We start from the raw sequence: 24,497 nt of genomic DNA on the forward strand, positions 1-24,497 counted from the left end.
TGTTGCTACTTCCCAAATCCAAATCCTTTGTAAAACTCCATGTAAAAATTCTTCTCATCAAGTTTTTGCCTGAATCGCAGTACTGAAATGGCCCTTTACAATGTCACAAATGACATTCTATTTGACTGGTGCAAAAGTATCTTATTACTCTTTGTACTTCTCTCCCTCTGCAGGTTTTGACATAGTTGATCATCTCATGTTCCTCCAATAGCTCTCTACCATCATCCAGCTGGGTGAGATTGCATTCACCTCATTCCATTCACATCTATCCAACCAGAGTAATATCTGCAATAATTTTACCTTTATCTCTAATATATTTGCTTCTAATATTCCTCAAGGATCTATTCTTGACCCTTACTATTTCTTAGCTCTCTATTGCCCTTCAGTGACATATTCAAAATAATTTACCTCAAAAGACAAGATTATAATTAAAGAAGAAATAAGAATTGAAGGAAACTTAGAATAGCTTTAACCAGATACAAAATTATTTTTAATATAGAACTATAATACAAACACTCACATTTTTGGCATTTATATGGTGTCATTTCATTATGATCATCTGCAAAGTGTTTGCACCTGCAACGAATTGGCTGAGTTCCATTCAGTGGTACATAATTGTAGGAGATACACCGGCAACCTGTTACTCTGCAGGGGAGCAAGATTGGACGCTCTGTTGGAATTTCTTTGAAATCTGTCTTGTGCTGTTTATATCTGTTGGAACCAAATGGGGCATATTTCAAAAAAGATGTTTATGTGCACATTTATAAGACGAATATATTCTATAAAGTTTCATTACATGGTTTCAGAATTATTTGGTTTAAAAATTTGGATTACACAGCTCAGTTCTACACTTACTGCAACATACTTCCTATGTTCACATGTCCAACCATTTACCAACATAACTAAAGAAATCTTGGATCTGTGCACATTTTTTTGTCAATTCTACCATAATAAATGCAGATATAGTAAGTGGATGTAGGTTTGCTCACTGAGCTGTAAGGTTCATTTTCAGACATTTTGTCACCATACTAGGAGACACCCTGAAAATGTTACCCAGTATGGTGACGAAACCTCTGAAAATGAACCTACTAGCTCAGTGAGCAAACCTACATCCAGAACCTCAACCTGAGCTGCAAATCTTCTCAAAACTCGCAAACATAGTAAGTTCTTATAGAAACTGTTCACGAAGTCTTGCCATTCTATACTTTCACCATTCTGAATGTGCAGTACTGGCTATTATGGGAAAATGTGGATGTAAAATAATTAAAGCAGCACAGGCATTATCCAATAGAACAGTGGATATAACATCTCCTGGGAAGCCCTGTTTCATAAAAACTAGGAGCACGAGTAGGCCATCTGGACCTTCAATAAGATCATGGCGGATCTTTTCAAGGCCCAGCTCCACTCACCCGCCCTCTCACCATAACCTTTAATTCTTTTATTGTTCAAAAGTTTATCTATCTTAGCTTGAAAACATTTACTGAGGAAGCCTGACCCACTTCACTGAGCAGGAAATTCCATAAATTCACTACCTTCTGGGTGAAGAAGTTATTTCCAATTCAGTTGCAACTCTGCTCCTCCTAATTTTGAGGCTATGCCCTCCTGTCCTGTTTCACCCACCACTGGAAACATCCTCTCTATGTCTATCTTATCTATTCCCTATATAATTTTATATGCTTCCCTAAGACCACCCTCCTCACTCTTCTAAATTCCAATGAATATAATCCCAGTCTACTCAGTCTCTCCTCGTAACCAACCCCCTCGTAACCAACCCCCTCAACTCTGAAATCAACCTAGTGAACCCCGTAGACATCCCTCTAGTGCCAGTACATCCTTTCTCAAGTAAGGAGACCAAATCTGCATGCAGTACTCTAGGTGTGGCCTCACCAACACCTTATACAGCTACAACATAACCTCTTTGCTTTTAAACTCAATCCCTTTAGCAATGAAGGACAAAATTCGATTTGTCTTCTTAATTACCCATTGCACTTAGAGACTAACCTTCTGTGATTTATGCACCAAGTCACTCAGGTCCTTTTGCACAGCAGCATGCTGCAATCTCTTTCCAATGCCTCCACTTCCTCCAAACCAAAGGGGTAGCCATGGTCACCCGCATGAGACCCAGCTATGCCTGTCTCTTTGTATGTTGAACAGTCCATTGTCCATAGTTACACTGGCACCATCCCCAACCTGTTCCTCCACTATATCGATGACTGTATCGGCGCCACCTTAAACATCCACAAGGAGATCGAATAATTCATCAACCCAACATCTTTTACCCAGACCTCAAATTCACCTGGACCATCTCAGACACCTCCCTCCCCTTCCTGGATCTCTCCATCAACATCTCCGGCAACTGATTAACCACGGACATCTACTACAAACCCACCGACATCAACATAGAGTAAACATCCTCCCACCCTACCTCCTGTAAAAACGCCCTCCCTTATTCCCAATTCATCCGCCTCTGCCTCATCTGTTCCCAGGCTGACCAATCTCACCTTAGAAAATCCCAGATGGCCTCCTTCTTCCAAGATCGCAATTTCCCCTCCCCTGTGGTTGACGATGCCCTCCAGCCCATCTCCTCCACTTTCTGCATCACTGCCCTTGAACCCTACCCCTCCCAACACAAGGACAGAACACCCCTGGTCCTCACCTTCCATCCCATCAACCTCCGCATTCATCACATCATCCTCGGCCACTTCCGCCACCTCCAATACAGATACCACCACCAGAGATATATTTCCCTCTCCATCCCATCAACGTTCCGGAGAGAACATTCCCTCTGCAACTCCTTCATCAGGTCAATGTCCCCCACCAGTCCACATCCCACTCCTGGCACCTTTCCCTGCCACCACAGGAAGTGCAAAACCTGCACCCACACCACTTCCATCATCTCCGTCCAAGGCCACAAAGGATCCTTCCACATTCGACAGAAATTTACCTGTACCTCAATCAATGTCATCTACTATATCCGTTACATCCGGCGTAGTCTCCTCTACACCGAGGAGGCAGAATGCCTTCCTGTGGATCATTTCAGAGAACATCTCTGGGACACCCGCACCCACCAATCCTACCACTCAGTAGCTGAACACTTCAACACCCCCTCCTACTCTGTCAAGGACATGCAGGTCCTGGGCTTCCTCCACCGCCAAACCCTGACCACCCAACAGCTGAAGGAAGAGCACCTCATATTCCGCCTAGGGACACTGCAACAACAAAAAATCAACGTGGATTTCAACAGTTTTCTAATTTCCACTCTCCCCACATTATGCTAGCCCCAAACCTCCAACTCGGCACCCCCTCCTGACCTGTCCAAACCTTTCCCATCTATCTGCTCCACTGCCTCCCCCTCCCCACCCCCGACCTATCACCTTCTCCCTCACCTTCATCTACCTATCGCTTTCTCAGCTACCTCCCCACAAACCCCACCCTTCCTCCCATTTAACTCTAAGCCCCCCAGCTCATAAGCCTCATTCCTGATGAAGGGCTTTTGCCCGACATGTCGATTCTCCTGCTCTTTGGATGCTGCCTGACCGGCTGTGCTCTTCCAGCACCTCACTTTCAACTCTGATCTCCAGAATCTGCAGTCCTCGCTTTCTCCTGTGCAATTTCTTATCATTCAAGGAATAGCCCTTTTTAATGCTATTCCTAGCGAAATGGAAGACTTCACATTTATTAACATGGTATTCCATGTTATTAACATGGCATTCCATTTGTTCTACACTTACCTTAGTGCCACCCACAAACTCCGACTCACTATACGTGGTTCCCAATTCCAAATAATCTAAGTAAGTTGTGAATAATTGTGATCTCAACATTGATCCCTGAAGCACACCATTAGTTACTGATTTCCAATTAGAATAGCACTCACTTATTCCCACTGTTTGCTTTGTGGTTAGTTAACCAATCTTCTATCCGTGCTATTACATTTCTCCTAACGCCTTGCATCTTTATATTATGCAGCAGCTTTTTGTGCGGCATCTTGTGTGCCTTTTGGAAATCTAGATACACATCTACTAGGTCTCCGTTGTTTATCATGTTTGTAATGTCTTCATAGAATTCCAAAAGATTAGCTAAGCATGACCTGCCCATCATGCTGTGTCTGCCCAATGGGACAATTTTTATGTTAGAGGGCTTGCTATTTGTTCCTTGATAATAGACTCAAGCAACTTCCCCACCGCAGATGTTAAGCTAACTGGTCTATAATTTCCCATGTTTTGTCTACCTCCCTTTTTGAAACAGTGGTGTCACATTTGCTGTCTTCCAATCTGCTGGAACTGCTCTAGAGTCCAGCGAATTTTGGAAAATTACAAGTGCATTTGCTATTTCTCCTGCCAACTCTTTTATCCCTGGGATGAATTCCATCAGAGCCAGGAGACTGGTCTACCCTTGGCTCCATTAGCCTGCCCAACATTATTTATTTTGTGATAATGATTGTTTCCAGGTCCTCATCTACTTTTGTTTCTTTTTCAGTTATTGGCATGTTATTTGTATCCTCCACTGTACAGACTGACACAAAATACCTATTCAATGCCTTGATTAAGATAATATTTTCATAAGGAGAACATGATGATTATAGATGCTGGAGATCAGAGTCAGAAAGTGTGGTGCTGGAAAAGCACAGCCTGTCAGGCAGCATCTGAGGAGGAGAGTTGACATTTCGAGCAAAAGTTTGTTACAGGAATATCAGTCGTCATTCCTGAAGAAGAGCGTATGCTCGAAATGTCAACTCTCCTGCTCCTCAGAGGATGCCTGACCAACTGTACTTTTCCAGCACCACACTTTCTGACAATAATACTTTACAAGTTGATTTAAATTTATAAACACTGAACTTTTTATGTGTAAAATTCAATGTGGCACTTCAATAATTAAGTAATTCAATGCTACTTTCTTGCCATGACATTTGATTTTGGAGCTTTCTCCACTCTCGCTCAGCAACTGAAAGTCACCACCTTTCTTCCCACCCCATCCACCTGCTCAAAATTTCTTATTCTGGGATCACAGAAGTCTGAGATTTGAAATGGGATCACACTGGAAAAATATTTGAGAAACACATTCTTGTGACTTTGAGACATTCTAAAATGCTTAATGACCAATGTTTTAAAAGTATAGCCATTGTTATATAGATAAATTGGGAAGAGACTAATTTAGGATTGCTCTTTATTTGTCTTTATACAAGAGTGATCAATTACTTTAGGCAATAAAATTTAGTCATTTTAGAAATATATAAGACATGGGGGTTAGAAAGGACAAGAGTTGAGGAGTTGAGGAAGACAATAAAATATAGGAACAGAATAAGGCCATTCAGCCCATTGGAGAAAGTGAGGACTGCAGATGCTGGAGATCAGAGCTGAAAATGTGTTGCTGGAAAGGCGCAGCAGGTCAGGCAGCATCCAAGGAGCAGGAGAATCGACGTTTCGAGCATGAGCCCTTCTTCAGGAATTATCAATGTTTCTGGCATGAGCCCTTCTTCAGGACTTATTCCTGAAGAAGGGCTCATGCCCGAAACGTCGATTCGCCTGCTCCTTGGATGCTGCCTGACCTGCTGTGCCTTTCCAGCAACACATTTTCAGCATTCAGCCCATTGAGTTTACTCTATCAATTGATCATGGCTTATATGTTACTCAATCCTATTCTCCTGCCTTTTCCCTGTAACCGTTTATCTTCTGACTAATCATGAACCTATGTACCTCTGTCTTAAATGCACTCAATGACTTGGCCTCAGCAGCCTTGTGCAGCAATAAGTTCCACATTTTCATCATTCTCTGGCTAAAGAAATACTCCATCAATTACAGATCCAGATTCCTCCACTGGTCCTCATGTAACAAGCCTTTTATCTCTGGGATTGTTCTTGTAGAACGCCTCTCGACCCCCTCCAATGCCAATACACCTACTGTCAACAGGGGGCCCAAAACTTCTCACAATCTTCCAAATGGCTGATCAGAGCCTAACAGATCCCAACAGTACATCTCTGCTGTTATATTCTAGCCCTCTTGAAATGAATGCTAACATTGCGTTTGATTTCCTAACTGCCAAATGAACATGCAAATTAACCTTAAGAGATCCTGAGCTAGAACACTAGTATATAAACATTTCCATCCTCCATTATGGCAGAGTTCAGCATGTGAAAGCAAAAGACACAACTGAAGCATTTGCAATCATTTTCAACCAGAATTACCATGTCAACAATCACATTTGGCCTCCTGCTGAGAGCCCAAACATAACAGAAGCTAGACTTCAGAAAATTTTGTTTACTGCAAATGATATCAAGAAAAGGCTAAGTGTACTCAATGTTTGGCACAAGCCTTGCCAACAATCTGGCTATAGTGATGAAAGCATGATCACCCAACCAAGCTGTTCCAGCATAATTGCAATGCTGACATCTACCTCAGAATGTCAGCAATTTCCCAGGTTTGTCTTCTCTACAAAAAACAGGACAAATCCAAACTGTCCGATCACTGCCCTGTCATTATCTGCAAAGTGCTGGAAGAATGACATTGCAAGAGTTAAGCGGCATTTACGCAGCAACAATCTATTTACTGATAAGCAGTTTGGGTTCCACAGGTCCACTTAACTTATGACCTCAGGACAACCTTGAACCAACCACAGGTAACAGGGGCAGAATTCCAGAGGCATGGTGACAGTGATTGCCTTTGACATAAAGGCAACATCTAATGGAGTGTGGCATTAAGGAGTGTGGCAAAATTGAATTCAATGGGCAATCGGGGGATAATTCGTCATTGACTGGCCCAGCTGGATGGAAGATAGTTGCATTTGTTGAAGACCAATCATGTCCGATTTAGGACACGGCTGCAGGAGTTTCTCAGGGCAGACATGTTTTTACATACCTCTGGAGCAAGTGGTACCTGATTCAGAGGTAGGGACACTGCTACCGCATCACAAGTGTCCTGAGTTCCTAACGGCACATTACCCTGACTTGGAAAACTATTGTAATTCCTTCATCAGCATTAGTTCAAAGCACAGAAACCCTCAACTCCTTGTAAAACAGTAGTTGGGGAGTACCTTCAAAATACAAATTGCAACAGCACAAGTAGTCTGCTCACAATCACTTTCTCAAGAGCAATTAGGATCTTGCAATACATAATTGCTGGCCTTTCCAGTAATACATATATGCCATGATAAAAAAAATACGGAGTGCTTTAATAACATGGCATACAGATCAACGAGCAGTCTTATTTGTCAAAATATATCACCTATTGTGAACCACCACTGCGGTTCAACCAACAAAATCACAGTCATCAATAGTTCAAACATTTGCCAAGCAGCAAATGTTGCAGTAATACAGTAGCTAAGAAATAATAATGTACAAGGCTGCATAGAATATTCAAATAAAAACTAATCCATTTCCAATCCATCTACCTTATCTCAGTCTCAGTGTGTCTTTGTTCCTTTTCTCTCCTGAAAATAGCTATGTTATCTACCTTAGCCACATCCTGTTATTTGTGAGTTCCACAATCTAAATATTCCCTCAGTCACAATATCCCTCATTTCCCTATCACATCCACTGCTTTTTGTCATTTATATAAATGATTTGAATGTGAACATAGCAGGTACGGTTACTAAGGTTGCAGCTGACACCAAATTTGGAGGTGTAGTGGACAGTGAAGAAGGTTACCTCAGGAGTGTAATGGGATCATGGGCCAATGGGCTGAGAAGTAGCAGATGGAGTCTAATTTAGATAAATGTGAGGTGCTGCATTTTGGCACGGCAAACCAAGGTAGGACTTTTACATTTAATGGTAAGCTCCGAGGGAGTGTTGCTGAACAAAAGAGACCTTGGGAGTGCAGGTTCATAGTTCCTTGAAAGTTGAGTCACAAGTGGAATAGAATCCCTACAGTGTGAAAACAGGCAATTTGGCCCAACAAGTCCACACTGACCCTCCAAAGAACATCCCACCCAGACCTACCCCCTACAATATCCCTGGACACAATGGGCAATTTAGCATGGCCAATCCACCTAACACACAGATCTTTGGACTGTGGGAGGAAACCCATTCAGACACAGGGAGAATGTTTGTGTAGACTTTGCACAGTCATTCAAGGCTTGTATTGAATCCGGGTCCCTGGTGCTGTGAGGCAGCAGTGCCAACTACTCCAGACAGAATAGTGCTTGGTTCAGAATAACAGTAGTAGTGTAGGATCAATTCCTATTGCAACTGAAGTAGACTTGGGACTGCCTACTTGTCCTACTGCTATAAATAGAAAGTGATGTCAAATCACCACTGATAAAAACAGACAGGATAGGATGAAGTAGTAATAGAGTCACAGAGTCATACAGTTTGGAAACAGGTCCATGCTGAACATAATCCCAAACTAAACTAGTCCCACCTGCCCCATATCCCATCTAACCTTTACCATTCTTGTACCTATTTAAATGTCTTAGAAGATGATGAGGTAAGAAATTGTATTCAGGAAGTGCACATATGAATGAAGTAATGATTTTTAAATTGGCATTAAACTGACTAGTTTATGGAATAACATCTGGGAATTATATCTACAGGAATAAGATCATCAGTAATCTCAAGAAAAATATGCGAGCATGTCTGTTTAAGGATTTTAATTCCATTCTCTTTAAAATTTAAAAACAAATAGTTGATATCAGTAAACATGGCTATGAAACGGCCAGATCGTTGTTAAAAAGCCAATTGACTTAAAAATGAGGAGGAAACCTGCCATCTTTACCTGATCTAATCAATATTTGACTTCAGTCTTACCCAGTTCATGCAGCATCTGAGGAGCAGGAGAATCGAGATTTCAAGTATAAGCCCTTCATCAAGAAGGGTTGGGGTTGGGGGGGGCGGGGGTGATGCGGGTGCTGCTGCTTAGTGATAAATAGGAGGGTGTGGGTGGAGGTGGGACTTGAGGGGTGAAGGTATAGCTGAGAACGCGATAGGTAGATGCAGGTGTGTAGTGATGATGATAGAATGGATTGGAGGATGAAGCAGATAGGTGGAAGGAAGATGGACAGGTAGGACTTATTCCACATGGACTCAAGACTAAATTAAGATCATCACAACTTGGACCTGACCAGGACAACCACTACTTACAGAAATATAAAGTCTCCAAAACAATTCTCCCTCCAGCTCCTCTGTATCATGCTCACAGCCATGCACTGTCACCTCCTGTCCCAGTTCAGGGCCATACTCTCCCAAACCTGCAAAGGACCTCTGCTGTTCTTTATCCTAAGCAGGATCCACACACTCAACAAATGCTTTTTCTCCAGCTTGTCAAACATCAAGGTATGCAAGTACACCGAACTCTTATGTACTTAACTCCAAGCCTGGGATTCCTCGATCACTCCAGTCCTGTGGAACTGGTCAGATGCCATTACCCATGTGGCTGCTACAGCCACCACCACTGCTGCAAATGATGATGTCATGTCCGCCTCTGCTGCCCCAATGGACTGTGCTTGATTATACCACCACCACAGTCACTACCAGGCCCATCACTTCTGCAAACACTGCCAAAACCACCTCTGTGAAGGCCGCCCATCACATCACCTCCACCCCTGCGGTTGCCACCACCTATGCCACTTCCGCCATTACTGATCTCACTTACCAGAATATTACTGACGAACATGGTGCTCCCACTGCTGTTTCCGCTCTCGCTGCTGCCACTGAACTTGCCACTTCCGCCCCCACTGACATCACTTACCCAGCCCCAGCGACCATGTTGCCTTCACAGCTGCCAAAGACACCACGAATGTCACACAGAATGTCACTTCTGCCCCCGCGGAAGCAACCGAACGCATCGCTTCCACAACCCTGACCACTGCGCTTTACGTCACTAATGATACTATGACCACACGCACTGCAGAGACAGTCTCTGCCCCCACTCCAACTCTACACCAGATCCTAGCCCCCAGCCTTTCTGAGTTTTTCCATCCCCCAGATCTCTACCTTACTGAGGATGAACAATCAGTCCTCAGTAAAGGTCTCACCTTCATCTCACTATGCTCCTAGGTCAACGAATTCCATATGTGTTACGACACTGAACTGTTCTTCCGCTGCATCTACGTCTTCCATCAGGACTTCCACACGCCCTCAGAGGACCTTTTCTCCCACCTCCAACATACTTCATCCACTTGGACACCCTGTCCCAGCCTCTTATCTGCTGTCAACTTCTTTATCTCCAACTGCCACCATGACATCAACAGCCTCAACCTGTCCAACCCTCTCACCCTCACAAATTGCAGCTCCCCACTCTCTCCACTCCAATCAGCAGACAAGGGGGGAGCGGGGAGAAACGCAGTGGTAAATTGGCACACTGACCTCTACATCACTGAAACCAGGTGCCAAATCACGGACACCTCCTCTTACTGCCCCCTCGACCATAACCTCACCTTCCATCACCAAACCATCACCTCCCAGACAATCCACAACTACATCCTCTTAAGGGATCTCCCATTCTTAGCCTCCAACCTCATAGTCCCTTAACACCCGGGTGGGTTCTTATCCAAAATTCACAAACCTGACTGCCCTGGTCAACCCATCGTCTGCATCTGCTCCTGCCCCACTGAACCTATCTCCTCATGTCTTGACACTGTCCTGTCTCTCTTGGTCTAGGAACTCTGCACATTTGGGACACCACCCATGCCCTCCACTTCCTCCATGACTTTCGTTTCCCTGGCCCCCAGTGCCTCATTTCACCATGGACATGGGTGTAAATGTCCATCCGCAATGATAAAGATCTCCGAGCCCTCCATTTCTTCCTCTCCTGCTGATCCAACCAGTGCCCCTCCATCAAAACCACTCATTCAATTGGTGGAACTGGTCCTCACCCTCAACAATTTCTCCTTCAATTCTCCCTGCTTCTTCAGACCAAAGGGGTTGCCATGGGTACTTGCATGACCCCCAGTTATGCCTGCCTCTTTGTTGGATACATGGAACAGTTCATCTTCCACAGTTACACCCGGACCATTTCCTATCTTTTCCTCCACTACATTGATGACTGTATCGGCACCACACCGTGTTCTCATGAGGAGATTGAACAGTTCAGCAATTTCAAAAACATCTTCCATCCTTACCTCAAGTTCATGTGGACCATCTCTGGCACCTCCCTGTCCTTAGTGGACCTCTCTGTCTCCATCTCCAGCGACCGACTCAACATCTGCTTCAAACCCACTGACTCCCATAGCTACCTGAACTACACTTCCTCCCAACCCTTCTCCTGTAAAAACCCTAACCCTTACTCCCAATTCCTCTGCCTCCACCGTGTCTGCTCCCAGGAGGAGCAATTTCACTCCAGGACATCCCAGATGTCAAGGACCACAATTTCCCCTCCTAAGAGGTCAACAATGCCCTCCAGTGCATCTCTTCCACTTCCTGAAACTTAGTCCTTGAAGCCCACCCCTCAAACTGCAACAATGATAGAACCGCCTGGTCATCATCTTCCACCCTATTAATCTCCAGATACAGTGCAAGATCCTACACAATTTCCACTACCGACAATCAGAGCCCACCACCAGAGATGAGTTTCCCTCACCACCGCTATTGGCATTCCGCAGAGACCATTTCCTCTGTGACTCCTTCAATATATCCAACGCATCCTCCTCTCTCAGCACCTTCTCTTTCTGCCCTTTAAAACCTGCGTTCACACCTCTCCCTTCATCTCCATTCAAGGCCCCAAATGATCCTTCCACATCTGGCAGAGATTTTCCTGCACATCCAAACACCTCATATACTGTGTCCGCTGCTTTCGATGTTGATTCTTCCACATTGGGGATACGGACGCCAACTCCTGGAACATTTCAGAAAACATCTCTGGGACACATGCACCAAACAATTGCACCATGCTGTGGCTGACCACTTCAATTCCCTCTCCCACTCCACCAAGGACACGTAGGTCCTGGGCCTCCTTCGCCCCAAAAATCTAAGCCACCTGACGCCTGGAGGAATATTGCTTCATCTTCCACCTTGGGACCTTCCAAATACTCAGTATCATCATTGACTTCACCAGTTTCCTCATCCCAGATCCAACCCTCCAACTCTGCACTTCTGGACTATTCTACCAATCCACCTTCCTTACTACCTATCCGCTCCACCCTTCCCTCTGACATTTCACTATCACCCCTATCTTCCTCTACCTTCACCTTCCCAGCTACCTTCACCCCAGCAACCCACCACCCCCTCTGCCTCCACATTCCAGATGAAGGGTTTATATCCATAACCTCGACTCCCCTACTGTTCAGATGCTGCCTGACCTGCCGTGCTTTTCCAGTGCCACACTTTTCGACTCTGATCTTCAGCATCTGCAGTCCTCACTTTCTTCTTGTCTTACCCACCAGAATTGCCCTCTGAAATGGCATAACAAGCTAATGGTGTTTGACTGAAGCCACACGTGCACTGCACTGAATAACAATACTCAGTTTCCTCCCTTAAAGAGCATTAGTGAACCAGTGGATTTTTATAACAACTTGGTGGTACCATGGTCACTTTTACAGTATCTAACCCTTTAGTTCCAGATATTAAAATGAATTCAAATTCTCAAACTTACATTCAAAGCTTCCACATCACTAAACCAGTAGCATAACCATTGAACAATACTGTTCTGTTACAACTCAGGAGAGCAACTCACCACAACCTTCTTCATGGCAATTAGGGATAGGCAGCAGATGTTAGCCTGACCAATGTTGCTCATGTCATATGAAAGAATTCAAAAACACCGCAAAGTAACTCAGTCCATAGACTAGGTAGAAGGGGTGAGTGAAAATAAAGAACAACTGCAAATTTCTTTAAAGAAAGATAAATAAGCAAGCATGTCAAAATGAAAATAATAAAGAGTAAATTAGAACAAATCAAGAAAAAAAACATAAAAATAAAACAATACAAGTGATTATATGTGGCAGCTCAGCCTTTTTTTAAATTACCTGTGGTGCATGGAAGTTTACTTTGAGTGGATAAGTAATATTCATGCCTTTCAAGAGCCAAGCAATGGCCATGTCCAGCAAGAAAGTTAAATCACTACTTTAATAGTAAGTGGCATTACTATCTCTGAATTATCTACCATCTTCAGCTGCTTTACCAACAAACTTCCCTACATCACAAGGTTACAAGGGCACTTACTGATGACTACACAATGTTCAGTATGTGATGATGCTGTTCCTTTAACAAGGTTATAAGCATAGAACACAGAACAATACAGCACAGTACAGGCCCTTCGGCCCTTGAAGTTGTGCTGGCCTTTTATCCTACTCTAAGATCAGACTAACCTATACCCTTCGTTATATTATCCAAGAATCACTTGAAAGTCCCTAAAGTATCTGACTGTACAACCACTGCTGGCAGAGCATTCCACGCACCCACCATTGTGTAAAGAACCTATTTCTGACATCTCCCATAAACCTTCCTCCAATTACCTTGAAATTATGCCCCCTCATGCTGGGCATTTTCGCCATGGGAAAAAGTCTCTGTCTATCCGCTCCATGTCTCTCAATATCTTGGACACTTCTATCAAGTCATCCCTCATCGCTCCATTGAGAAAAGCCCTAGCTCCCTCAACCTTTCTTCATAAGACATGCCCTCCAGTATCCTGATAAATCTGCTCTGCATCCTCTCTAAAGCTTCCATACCTTTCCTCAAATAAGGCAACCAAACCAGAACACAATATTCCAAATGTGGTTCAACCAGGACTCTATACAGAGCTGCAGCATAACTTTGCGACTCTTAAACTCAATACCCCTGCTAATGAAACTCAACACACCATACGCCTTCTTAACACCCCTATCAACCTGGGTAGCAACTTTAAGGGATCTATGGACTTGGATCCCAAGACCCCTCTGTTCCTCCACACTGCCAAGAATCCTGCCTTTAACCCTATATTTTGTATTCAAATTCGACCATCCAAATTGAATGACTTCACACTTTTCCAGGTTGAACTCCATCTGCCACTTATCAACCCAGTTGTGCATCCTGTCAATGTCCTGTTGCAACCTACAACATCCCTTCACATTGTCCATAGCGTCACCAACCTTTGTGTCATCGACAAACTTATTAACCCACTCTTCCACTTCCTCATCTAAGTCATTTATGAAAATCACAAAGTGCAGAGATCCTAGAAGATAGCTTTGATCCAGCAACTACTGGATCCAGCACACTCCCACTGTTGGCATAATGTTGTCCTTGTTCTTTTTCAGGGATGTCATAAGAGACACAGACTCCGAAAAGTCTCAGTTGAAGGGTTTTAGGGCCAATTTGATTACAGCTGATAGAAGCCTTTTGCCTGAGGCAATATCTAAGTTTTAAAAAAAGCACTTGTTCAAGAAGGGGAGTAGAGACAACTCTGGAAAGTATAGACTTGTGAGCCTTACTTTGGTTGTGGGTGAAGTGTTGGAAAGGGTTATAAGAGAAAGGATTTATAATCACCTAGAAACGAATAAGTTGATTAGGGATAGTCAACACGGTTTTGTGAAAGGTAGGTCGTGTGTCACAAACCTCAATGAGTTTTTGAGAAGGTGACCAAACAGGTGGATGAGGGTAAAGCAGTTGCTGTGGTGTATATGGGTTTCAGTAACGCATTTGATAAGGGTCCCCACAATAGGCTATTGCGCAAAATGTGGGGACATGGGATTCAGGGTGATTTAGCAGTTTGGATCAGAAATTGAAATCCAAACTGAAAGAAGACAGAGACGGGTGGTTGCTGGGAAATATTCATCCTGGAGTTCAGTTAATAGTGGGGTACTGCAAGGATCTGTTTTGGGTCCACTGTTGCTATCATTTTTATAAGTGACCTGGATGAAGGTATAGAAGAATGGGTTAGTAAATTTGAGGATGACACTAAGGTCAGTAGAGTTGTGGAGAGTGATGACGTACGTTGTAGGTTACAGAGTCATAGATAAACTGCAGAGATGGGCTGAAAGGTGGCAAATTGAGTTTAATGCAGAAAAGTATGAGGTGGTTCACTTTGGAAGGAGTAACAGGAATGCAAAGTACTGGGCTATTGGTAAGATACTTGGTAGTGCAGATGAGCAGAGAGATCTTGGTGTCCAGCTACATAGATCCTTGAAAGTTGCCACCCAGGTTAATAGGATTGTTAGAAGGCATACGGTGTGTTAGCTTTTATTGGTAGAGGGATTGAATTTCGGAGCCGTGAGATCATATCGCAGCTGTACAAGACTCTGGTGAAGCCACATTTGGAACACTGCATACAATCTGATCACCACATTATAGGAAGGATGTGAAGCTTTGAAAAGGGTTCAGTGGAGAATTACTAGGATGTTGCTTCTTATGAAGGAAAGGCTAAGGGACTTGAGGCCATTTTTGTTGGAGAGATGAAGGTTGAGAGGTGACTTAATTGAGATATATAAGCTAATCAGAGGGTCAGACAGGTTGGACAGCGAGAGCCTTTTTCCTCAGATGGTGATGGCTAGCATGAGGAGACTGGCTTTAAATTGAGGGGTGATAGATATAGGACAGATGTCAGAGGTAGTTACTTCACTCAGAGTAGTAGGGGAATGCACTGCCTGCAGCAGTAGTAGACCCACCGACTTTAAGGGCACGTAAATAGTCATTAGATAAGCATATGGACAAGAATGGAATAGTGTAGGTTAGATGGGCTTGAGAATGTGGCACCAACCTGTGGAACCATCGAAAACCTAAGGGCCTGTACTATGCTGTAATGTTCTATGTTCTACTTGTACAATGAAAGAGGAGTGATCAGTTCTCCCAGCTCAACTTTTCTCTCGTTTGGTTTGGTTTGACTACAGTTGAGTCGAAAAATCTGCAGGAACCCAAAGAAGCATGTCTAAGCTGATCCTCCTCGCTCTCTGGCTTACCTCCTGTGAGAGCTTGGGTTTGATTTTATCTTTTGTGCCAAGGGGTGTTTATGGGGATTGTTACAAGTACTGAGAACAGCATCATTAAACTGGGATAGTCTGTTGGGTTTTCAGATTGGTTAAGTTATTCTGTATTGTGTTCTCTTTTGTTTGTGTTTCATTCAGTAATCTTATAAATAAATGCTGTTTTGTTTAAAATGAAGTGGTTTTGCCAGAGGCATCTCTCTTGGAATATCTGTTTTACACCTGCTTAAAACAACTAGCAAAGTTAAATCTGGGCGACCTTCTTGAAATGTTTTGAGGGGTCTGGCCTGGTTTATAACAAGTATCATTGATGACTCCTCATCTCCACAAGCAGTACATGTACAAATGCAAGAGGGCCTGAACAATATCCAAGTTTAGACTAACAAGTGGCAAATGACATTCATACCACACAAGTACCAGGTAATGACCTTCTTCAACGAGAGAGAATTTAACCATCAACTCCTAATATGCAATGGCATTACCATCACTAAATGCCTAACAATATGATGGGGTTACCAATGAAGAGAAATTGAACTGGGCAAGTCTGTTAAATGCTGTAGCAACAAGAGCAGGTCAGAGGCTAGGAAGTTTGCAGTGAGTAGCTCACCACATGACTCCCAAAAGCCTGTCCAAAAAGCACAAGCCAGAAGTGCAATGGAATATGCCCCATATGCCTGGAGACTGCACCTCCCATGATATTCAGAAGGTTGACACCAGCCAGGACAAAGCAGCTCACTTGATTGGCTCCACAAGCAGAAACATTCACTCCTTCCACCACCGATGTCAGTACAATTTGCAACATGAGCAAGGTAGACGGCAGAAATTGATCAAGGCTCTTAGGCAGCACCTAGCAAACCACAGGCACTACCATCTAGAAGGATGAAGGAAACAGATACATGGGAACATCACCACCTGCAAGTATCTCTCCAAGTCACACCATTTTGTCTAGGACATATGCTCCCCTTCCCTTGTATGGCTGGATCAAAATCTTAGAACTCCCTCCATAATGGCATGGTGAGTCTACCTATGCCAAATGGTCTGCAGTGGCTCAGCTTCACCTTCTCAAAGGCAATGAAAAATGTGCAATAAATGGTGTTTGAGCCAGCAAAGCACTCATCCCATGATGGAACAAAATAAAAAACACTTGAAGGTCACAACTAAGAGTCTTATGCAGGTCTGACATATCAAATTCATGTTAGATGTTGATTTGTCCATTTTTGTTTGACTAGAAAAGTTGGAAGATGTGATCAATGGCTGAACCATACATTTACCAATGGCAAACATGACATACAAAAAGCAGAATATAAGCAACAAAATCAAAAGGTCGACAAATCTACCTGTGTCTGCAAAAACAAAGTGTTTCTGGACCAACTAATTTGCAGTCAATGCCATTGGGTGATGTCCAGCTGACAAACAATCGATTTCGTAATCGCGTTGGCAATACTTCTTTCTTATACCTTTCATACTCCTCCGGTGTGAAGAGGGTGCCGCCATCATCCTCACCAACAATTCTATGATCAAAAATAATTAAAATTAAAGCTACCATCAGCAACTGAATTGTTCCACAAAACGTTGCATAGAAAACAGATTCAAACAGTTTTATGTTTCAAAATAAATTGAAGATACTGTGTTGTTAATTTTGTGGTATTTGGGGAAGTACTTTTGTTTTAAAACTTGACAGGATCTCACATATTTATATAAATTTTATATAGTTGAGCCAGCATAAAAGACCGCAAAGGTTTTTTTTGACTTTTGCCCTAAGAGATTAATTGAAACTTTGATTTCTAAATTCAGCCACCCAAGAAGGTTCAGTTGGGACTGGTGATAAACCTTACTACTTTATTAGTATAATTCAAGCAACTTTCCTCACATGCTGAAGAGTGGAGTTCAGCACTGAGCAGCAGAAAAGGAATGAGAAAGAACATTGGATAATCAATCATGGTTTAAGGCAACCAGACAGTTTTGGTTCCACCAGAACAACTCAGTTCCTGACCTCACTACATTAGTCCAAACATGGACCAAAGAGCTAAATTCCAGGGTTGGAATGAGAGTCAATAGCCATGACATCAAGGCAGCATTTGACTGAGTGTGGCATCAAGGAATCCTAGCAAAACATGAAGATAATGGAAAGAAGGAGGAAAACATTCAACTGCTTGCAGTCATGCCTTGCAAATGGAAGATGATAGTGATTGGTTAAGGTCAATCATCTCAGTCCTAGGACATCACCGTAGGAGTTCCTCATGGTTGAACCTTAGGCCCAACATGTTACAGCTACTTCATCAATGAATTTCTCTCCATCATATGGTCATAAGTGGGGATGTTTGTTGATGATTCAGCATTCCTCAGATATTGATGAAATCTGTGTCCATATACAGCAAGATCAGGACAACATCCAGGCTTGGGCTAATAAGTGACACAGAAGTAAGAGACAATGACCATCTCAAACAAGAGAGAATCTGAGAATCTCCTCTTGACATTCAATGGCACTACCATCACTGAATTTCCCACTATCAACATCACAGGGGTTATCATTGACCAGAATCTGAACTGGACCAGCCATAACAATAAGCCCAAAAGATCAGGTCAAAGGCTAGGAATTCTGTGGTGAGTAACCATCTGACTCCCTCGCACCTATTCACCCTCTACAAGGCAAAAGTCAGAGGTTTGATGGAGTACTCGCTTGGTTGGATGTATCTTCAACTACACTGAGGAAGCTTGACACCATCCAGGTCAAAGCAGCTTGCTTGACCTTTCATCCACACCTTCACCACTGACACAGAGTGAGAGCCATGCGTAATATCTATTAGATTCACTGCAACAACTCACCACAACTCCTTTGACGGCATCTTCCAAACCCGCAAACACCTAGAAGAATAAGGGAAACTGATGAATGGGACATTACCACGTGTATGCCTAAACCCCAAAAACTGTGGCAATTCAAGAAGGTAGCTCACCATTATCTCCCAAGAACAATAAGAAATGGGTGATAAATCCTGGCCTAGCTAATGATGCCCACAACTCAAGACAACTTCCTGATCATCGACTAATAGGTACTAACCCAAAGGGATGTTAGAGAATAACAGTTGTTGATCTGTGATTGGCAAAGTGCAGTTGTGCTGTACAGGTGAATTGCAACCTAGCTTTTATTTGATCCACAAAACAATCGTAATGATAGCGGAAACAGAGTTTAATCTGTTCTTCCCTAGTATTCACTGTTTTCATGAAAACAAAAATTATTAAGTTAACTCATTTACACAGGAAATTATTTGAAATACATTGGAATATACTGAAGCATTGTTGACTACATTTGAATGTGTTCGGAATGATTTTTAAATGCAACTGTTAATGATTGCACTCATACTCGATAATATATTTCCACAGGAAAGGCAGGGGTAAAATATATCACCAAAGAGAAATAAATCAAAATATTAAACCAGCAGCAACAGGAGAAAACAGCTTTTTTGAAAACTTGGAATAGAGAGTTCATATGGCAGCTCCAAACTGGTCCTTCTATAATCTTACTTAATCCACTGTTGGAGCGTGTATTAGAGACTGAAGCAAAACTCCAGAATAGTCATTTAACCCAATCTTCATGTTTAAATAAAAGCATGATGCTGCAGCTATGAACCAGAAACATAAAATACTCAAGAAACTCAGGAAGTCTAGCAGTATCTGTAGAGAGGGAAACAGATGGTGAGGGTGCCCAGAGCAAAGGATTAAGAAAGTACAAGTGTTAATGCTAATGGTTACTTGCCACATATTAGATGTAAAATTTATTTTCATGCAGATCTAACTGCTCTCCCCACTCATTTGTTTTGCCAGTACCATAAAAGATGCAACAGTAATTGTTTACTTATTCCCTGTGGAATAGCATTCTTTATTAATGTGTAAGAAAATGTATTGTCACTTTGCCCACGATCTCAGACATTATTTAAAATTAACAACACCTCATTAATTCCTGTCTAAAAACAGATTATCCTTACTCATGTGCAAAACCTTCCTACTTTGAAAAGATTTCATGAAATCTATTCTTAGCTACCTCTGTTTGGGGAAAATAATTCCACTGGCTGCTGTCTCAACAGAACTAATTTTCTATTTTGTCCTGATGATACAATGTTATGGACTGAAATGTGACCATGTCCCAACAGCCAACAGAATGAAGCTAACTAAGATTCAGGCCAGACCAATGGGACTATTGCACTAAACAGAGCTTAGTCACAAATAACCTCGTTCCCAGGTAGATCCCAATCTTTGTCAGACTCCAGCTTCAAATAAGGAGAGAGTAAGGACTGCAGATGCTGGAGATCAGAGTTGAAAATTGTGGTGCTGGAAAAGCACAGCAAGTAAGGCAGATTCTAAGAAGCAGGAGAATCGATGTTTTGGGCAAAAGTCCCTCATCAGGAATGTGAGGGGTGGGAAGGGGGCTGACAGATAAATGTGATGGGGGGGGGGGGCGCAGGTATGGCAGGGGGGAAAGGTACCTGGGAAGGCAATAGGTGGATGCGTGGGGGGGGTGATGTTGATGGGTTAGAGCAGAGTGTGGAGCAGATAGGTGGGAAGGAAGATGGGCAGGTGGGACAGTTCAAGAAGTTGGTGACGACTTGGAGTGTTGGATCTGGGAGGTGTGGGGAGGGGAGTCAAGGAAACTGGTGAAATCAATGTTGATGCCATGTGGTTGGAGGGTCCCAACACATATGATGAGGCGTTCTTCCTCCAGGCATTGGATGGCTAGAATTTTGTGGTGAAGGTGGCCCAGGACTTTCATGTTCTTAGCAAAGAAGGGGAGTTGAAGTGGTCGGCCACAGGGTAATGGGGTTTTCTCAGCGTGTTTCAGAGATGTTCTCTAACATTCCGCAAGTTGGCATCCTGTCTCCCCATTATAGAGGAAACCACATCAAGAACAACAGATTCAGTAGATGAGGTGTTTGTTTGTGCAAAAATCTCTGCTGCACGTGAGAGGACCCTTTGGCACCCTGGATGGACGTTGGGGGGGGGGGGGGGAGGAGGAGTTTTGTAGACAAAATTTTTATATCTCTTGCAGCGGCAAGGGAAGGTGCCAGGAGTGGAAGATTGGTTGGGGGGGGGTAGGTGTTGCTGAAGGGCACTGTTGACCATATAAGAGGGAAATTGCAGTTGTTGAAGTAGGAGGCACCTGGGATCTTCTAGAGTGGAATTGCACCTCCTGGAAACAGATATGGCAGAGACAGAGGAATTGGGAGTAAGGTATAGCATTTTTACAGGAGGGGGTTGGGAGGAGATCTAGTCCACATAGCTATGGGATTCAGTGAGTTTTGGGTAAGAGGTAGAAACAGGCGGTGCGGGGTTTGCAGGGTTGAAGGCTGTGATGGGAGATTCCGTGAGGTGTTGAGGTGGTGGACAGTCTGGAAGATGATGGTTTGGTGGTGGGAGGTGAGGTCATGGTCAAGGGACAGTGGGAGGAGGTGTTCATGAGTTGGCGGCTGGCTACACTGGCGTAGAAGACAGCGTGCCAAACTACCTCTGCCCTTGAATCCCACTCCCCCCAATCACAACAAGGATAGAATCCTCCATTCCTCACCTTCCACCCCAATCAATCTCTGGATACAGTGCATCATCCTCCACTATTTCCATGAGATATATTTCCCTCTTCACCCCTATCTGCATTCTACAGAGACCATTCCTTCCATGCCGCACACCAATCCACCATCCACTCCCAGCACCATCCCTTGTCACTGCAAGAGGTGTAATAACTGTGTCCACACCTCCCCCGTCACATCCTTCCAAAGCCCCAAAGGGTCCTTCCACATCTGGCAGAGAGTTTCCTGCACATCCAAAAACCTTATGTCCTGTGTCTGTTGCTCTTGATGTGGTCTCCTCTACATTGGGGAGACAGAACACCAACTCGCAGAGCATCTCAGAGAACGTCTCTGGGATACCTAACAACCCACCGCCGTGTGGTCAACCACTTCAAATCCCCCTCCCAGTCCGCCAAGGACATGCAGGTCCTGGGCCTCCTCCACTGGCAAATCCTGGAGGAAGAACGCCTCATCTTCTGCATTGGGACCTTCCAACTACAGGGCATCAATGTCAATTTCAACAGTTTCATCATCTCCCCTTCCCCCACTTCATCCCAGCCGAGTTGGATCCAACCATCCACCTCAGCACCGCCCTCTTGAACTGTCCCACCTGTCGACCTTCCTTCCCACCAATCTGATCCACCCTATCAACATCACCCCCCATCTGCAACCGCCTTCCCAGCTACCACCCACTCAGTCCCACCCTGCTATTTATCTCTCAGCCCTCTCCCACACCCCCAACATTCCTGATGGTCTTATGCCTGAAATGTCGTTTCTCCTGCTCCTCGGATGCTGCCTGACTTCTTGTGCTTTTCCAGCTTTTTAACTTCAGTTTCAGATAAACCCAAGTACCAGACAGACCCTGACCCCAGACAAAGGTCAGTCCTAGTCAGACCCTAATCACTGGGCAGATCCCAATTCCAGTAAAACCCAAATACCAAACAAACCAAAGTACCAGGAAGAACAACTTTCCAGACAAACTTCAATCCAAGGCAGACTTCATTGCCGAGACAAGGCGAAAGTGAGTACTTCAGAAGCTGGAGATTAGAGACAAAAGCATGGTGCTGGAAAAGCACAGCAGTTAGGCAACATCCGAAGAACAGGACAATCGACGTTTCGGCCAAAATCCTTTCATCAGGAATCTTTGCAGAGATATTCTGAATTTAGCCAAATCAAAGTCCCAAACCCATCCCAATTCCACAAATATCTCCATCCAAGACACCCCATTTTTAGACACCTAAATTCTAGATAGATCCTAATGCCAATCCCAGAGACTCAGAAACCATTCCCAGACAAACTCCAGTCCCAGAGACACCCCAATGTCAGATATGGCCTAATCCCAGACTGATCCCAATTTCAGACATCCCAATCCCAATCAGGCACCCTAATCCCAGACTGACTTTAATCCCAGAGAGACACCCCAAATCCCAGACAGCCATCCCAATCCCGGATACTCTCTGATCCGCGACAGACCCCAGTACCAGACAGACAGACTCCGGGCAGGTAAACCTCGGCCGTGGGAGTATGTTTGCTCACAGCCAGCTCCACAGGATGACGCTGTGTCAGCAGCAGACCTCCTGCCAGCGGTATCGCCCTGTGTGCCGGCGCAGAGCTGGGCCCTCTAAGCCCGGTGACTGCGGGGCGCGCTCTCCGCCTTCGCTCAGGCCAGGAGCGGACACGGCGCAGGGTTGGGTCCACACTCGCACACATCTGCGGACGGAGGCATGGGGAAGCGGGCTCTCACCTCCGATAATCGACATAAGCGTCGACAGCGGCCGCCGCGTCCTTGTCCAAACTGATCCGCTCCATCCGCCCGTTGCTAAGGAACGGATCGCCCAGCAACCAGAGGTGCACGAGGGTGAAGAGAGTACACAGTATGTCAACACATACTGGATATAGTGCACTGAGTGTACGATAGAGTGCAGGTACGACATTAGACACAACGTATAAAAATTCACTGTGTGTGATATACAATACCTATGCACAACTTATATCACGCCATAGGAACATGAGAAATAGGACCAGGAGTAGGCCCTCTGGCCCTTCGAGCCTGCTCTGCCAGTCAATAAGATCATGGCTGATCTTTTCTTGGCCTCAGCTGCACTGACTTTAGCTCTTAAATCCTTTAGTGTTCAAAATAAATCTATCTTAGCTTAAAAACATTTACTGAAGTAGTATTAACTACTTGACTGGGCAGGGAATTCCATTGATTCACAACCCTCTGGGTGAAGGGGTTCCTCCTCAGTTCTGATCTAAATCTGCTCCCCTTAGTTTTGAGGCTATGACCTCTTGTCCTAGTTTCACCTTCCAGTGGAACCATGTCTATCTTATCTATTCCCTTCTTAACTTTATATGTTTCGAGAAGATCACCCTCTCATTCTTCTTAATCCCAGTCTACTTAGTCTCTCCTCATAAGTCAACCCCCTCAACTCTGGAATCAAACTAGTGAACCTCACTTGCACCCCTTCCAGAGCTAGGACATCCTTTCCCTAGTAAGCAGGACAAAACTACACACAGTACTTCAGGTGTGGCTTCACCAGCACCCTATACAGCTGCAAAATAACCTCCCTGCTTTAAACTCAATCCCTTTAACAATGAAGGACAAAATTCCATTTGCCTTCCTAATTACCCATTGCACCTGCAAACCAACCTTCTGCAATTCATGCAAAAGGACACCCAGGTTCCTTTGCATAGCTGCATGCAAGCAATAGTACTTTTACTGTTACTACTACCAAAATGTATAACTTCACATTTATTAACGTTGTATTGCATCTGCCAGACCTTTGCCCATTCACTTAAACTATGTTCCTCTGTAAAATTTCATGTCCTCTGCATACATTGCTCTGCCACTCACCTTAGTGTCATCTGCATACTTTGATACACTACGTGGTCCCCAACTCTAAACTGTGAATAATTGCGGTCCCAACATTGCTCTCTGAGGCACACCATTAGTACTGATTGCCAACCAGAGTAGCACCGAATTATAGAACGTAGAATATAGAACATACAAACGTACAGTACAGAACAGGCCCTTCGGCCCATGATGTTGTGCTGAGGATTATTCCTAATCTCAATTAAAATAACCTAACCTACGCACCCCTCAATTCTCTGCTGTCCATGTGC

The 24,497-nt window shown here is 44.0% G+C and overlaps 1 protein-coding gene across 1 annotated transcript in view; it reads right to left on the minus strand.

Annotated features, from left to right (window-relative positions):
• fam221a (family with sequence similarity 221 member A) overlaps nt 1-23,183 on the minus strand; it is a 54,568-nt gene extending 31,385 nt beyond the window's left edge. Inside the window, exons 1-3 of the mRNA XM_060825406.1 lie at nt 23,119-23,183; nt 17,157-17,330; nt 521-711 (exon numbers count right to left, since the gene is read on the minus strand). Coding sequence (XP_060681389.1) covers nt 521-711; nt 17,157-17,330; nt 23,119-23,183 — 430 coding nt within the window. The remainder of the gene's footprint in view (nt 1-520; nt 712-17,156; nt 17,331-23,118) is intronic.
• Nucleotides 23,184-24,497: the final 1,314 nt, after the last annotated feature.

This window comes from Hemiscyllium ocellatum, chromosome 5 (assembly GCF_020745735.1).
Source record: "Hemiscyllium ocellatum isolate sHemOce1 chromosome 5, sHemOce1.pat.X.cur, whole genome shotgun sequence".
NCBI classification, from domain to species: Eukaryota; Metazoa; Chordata; class Chondrichthyes; order Orectolobiformes; family Hemiscylliidae; genus Hemiscyllium; species Hemiscyllium ocellatum.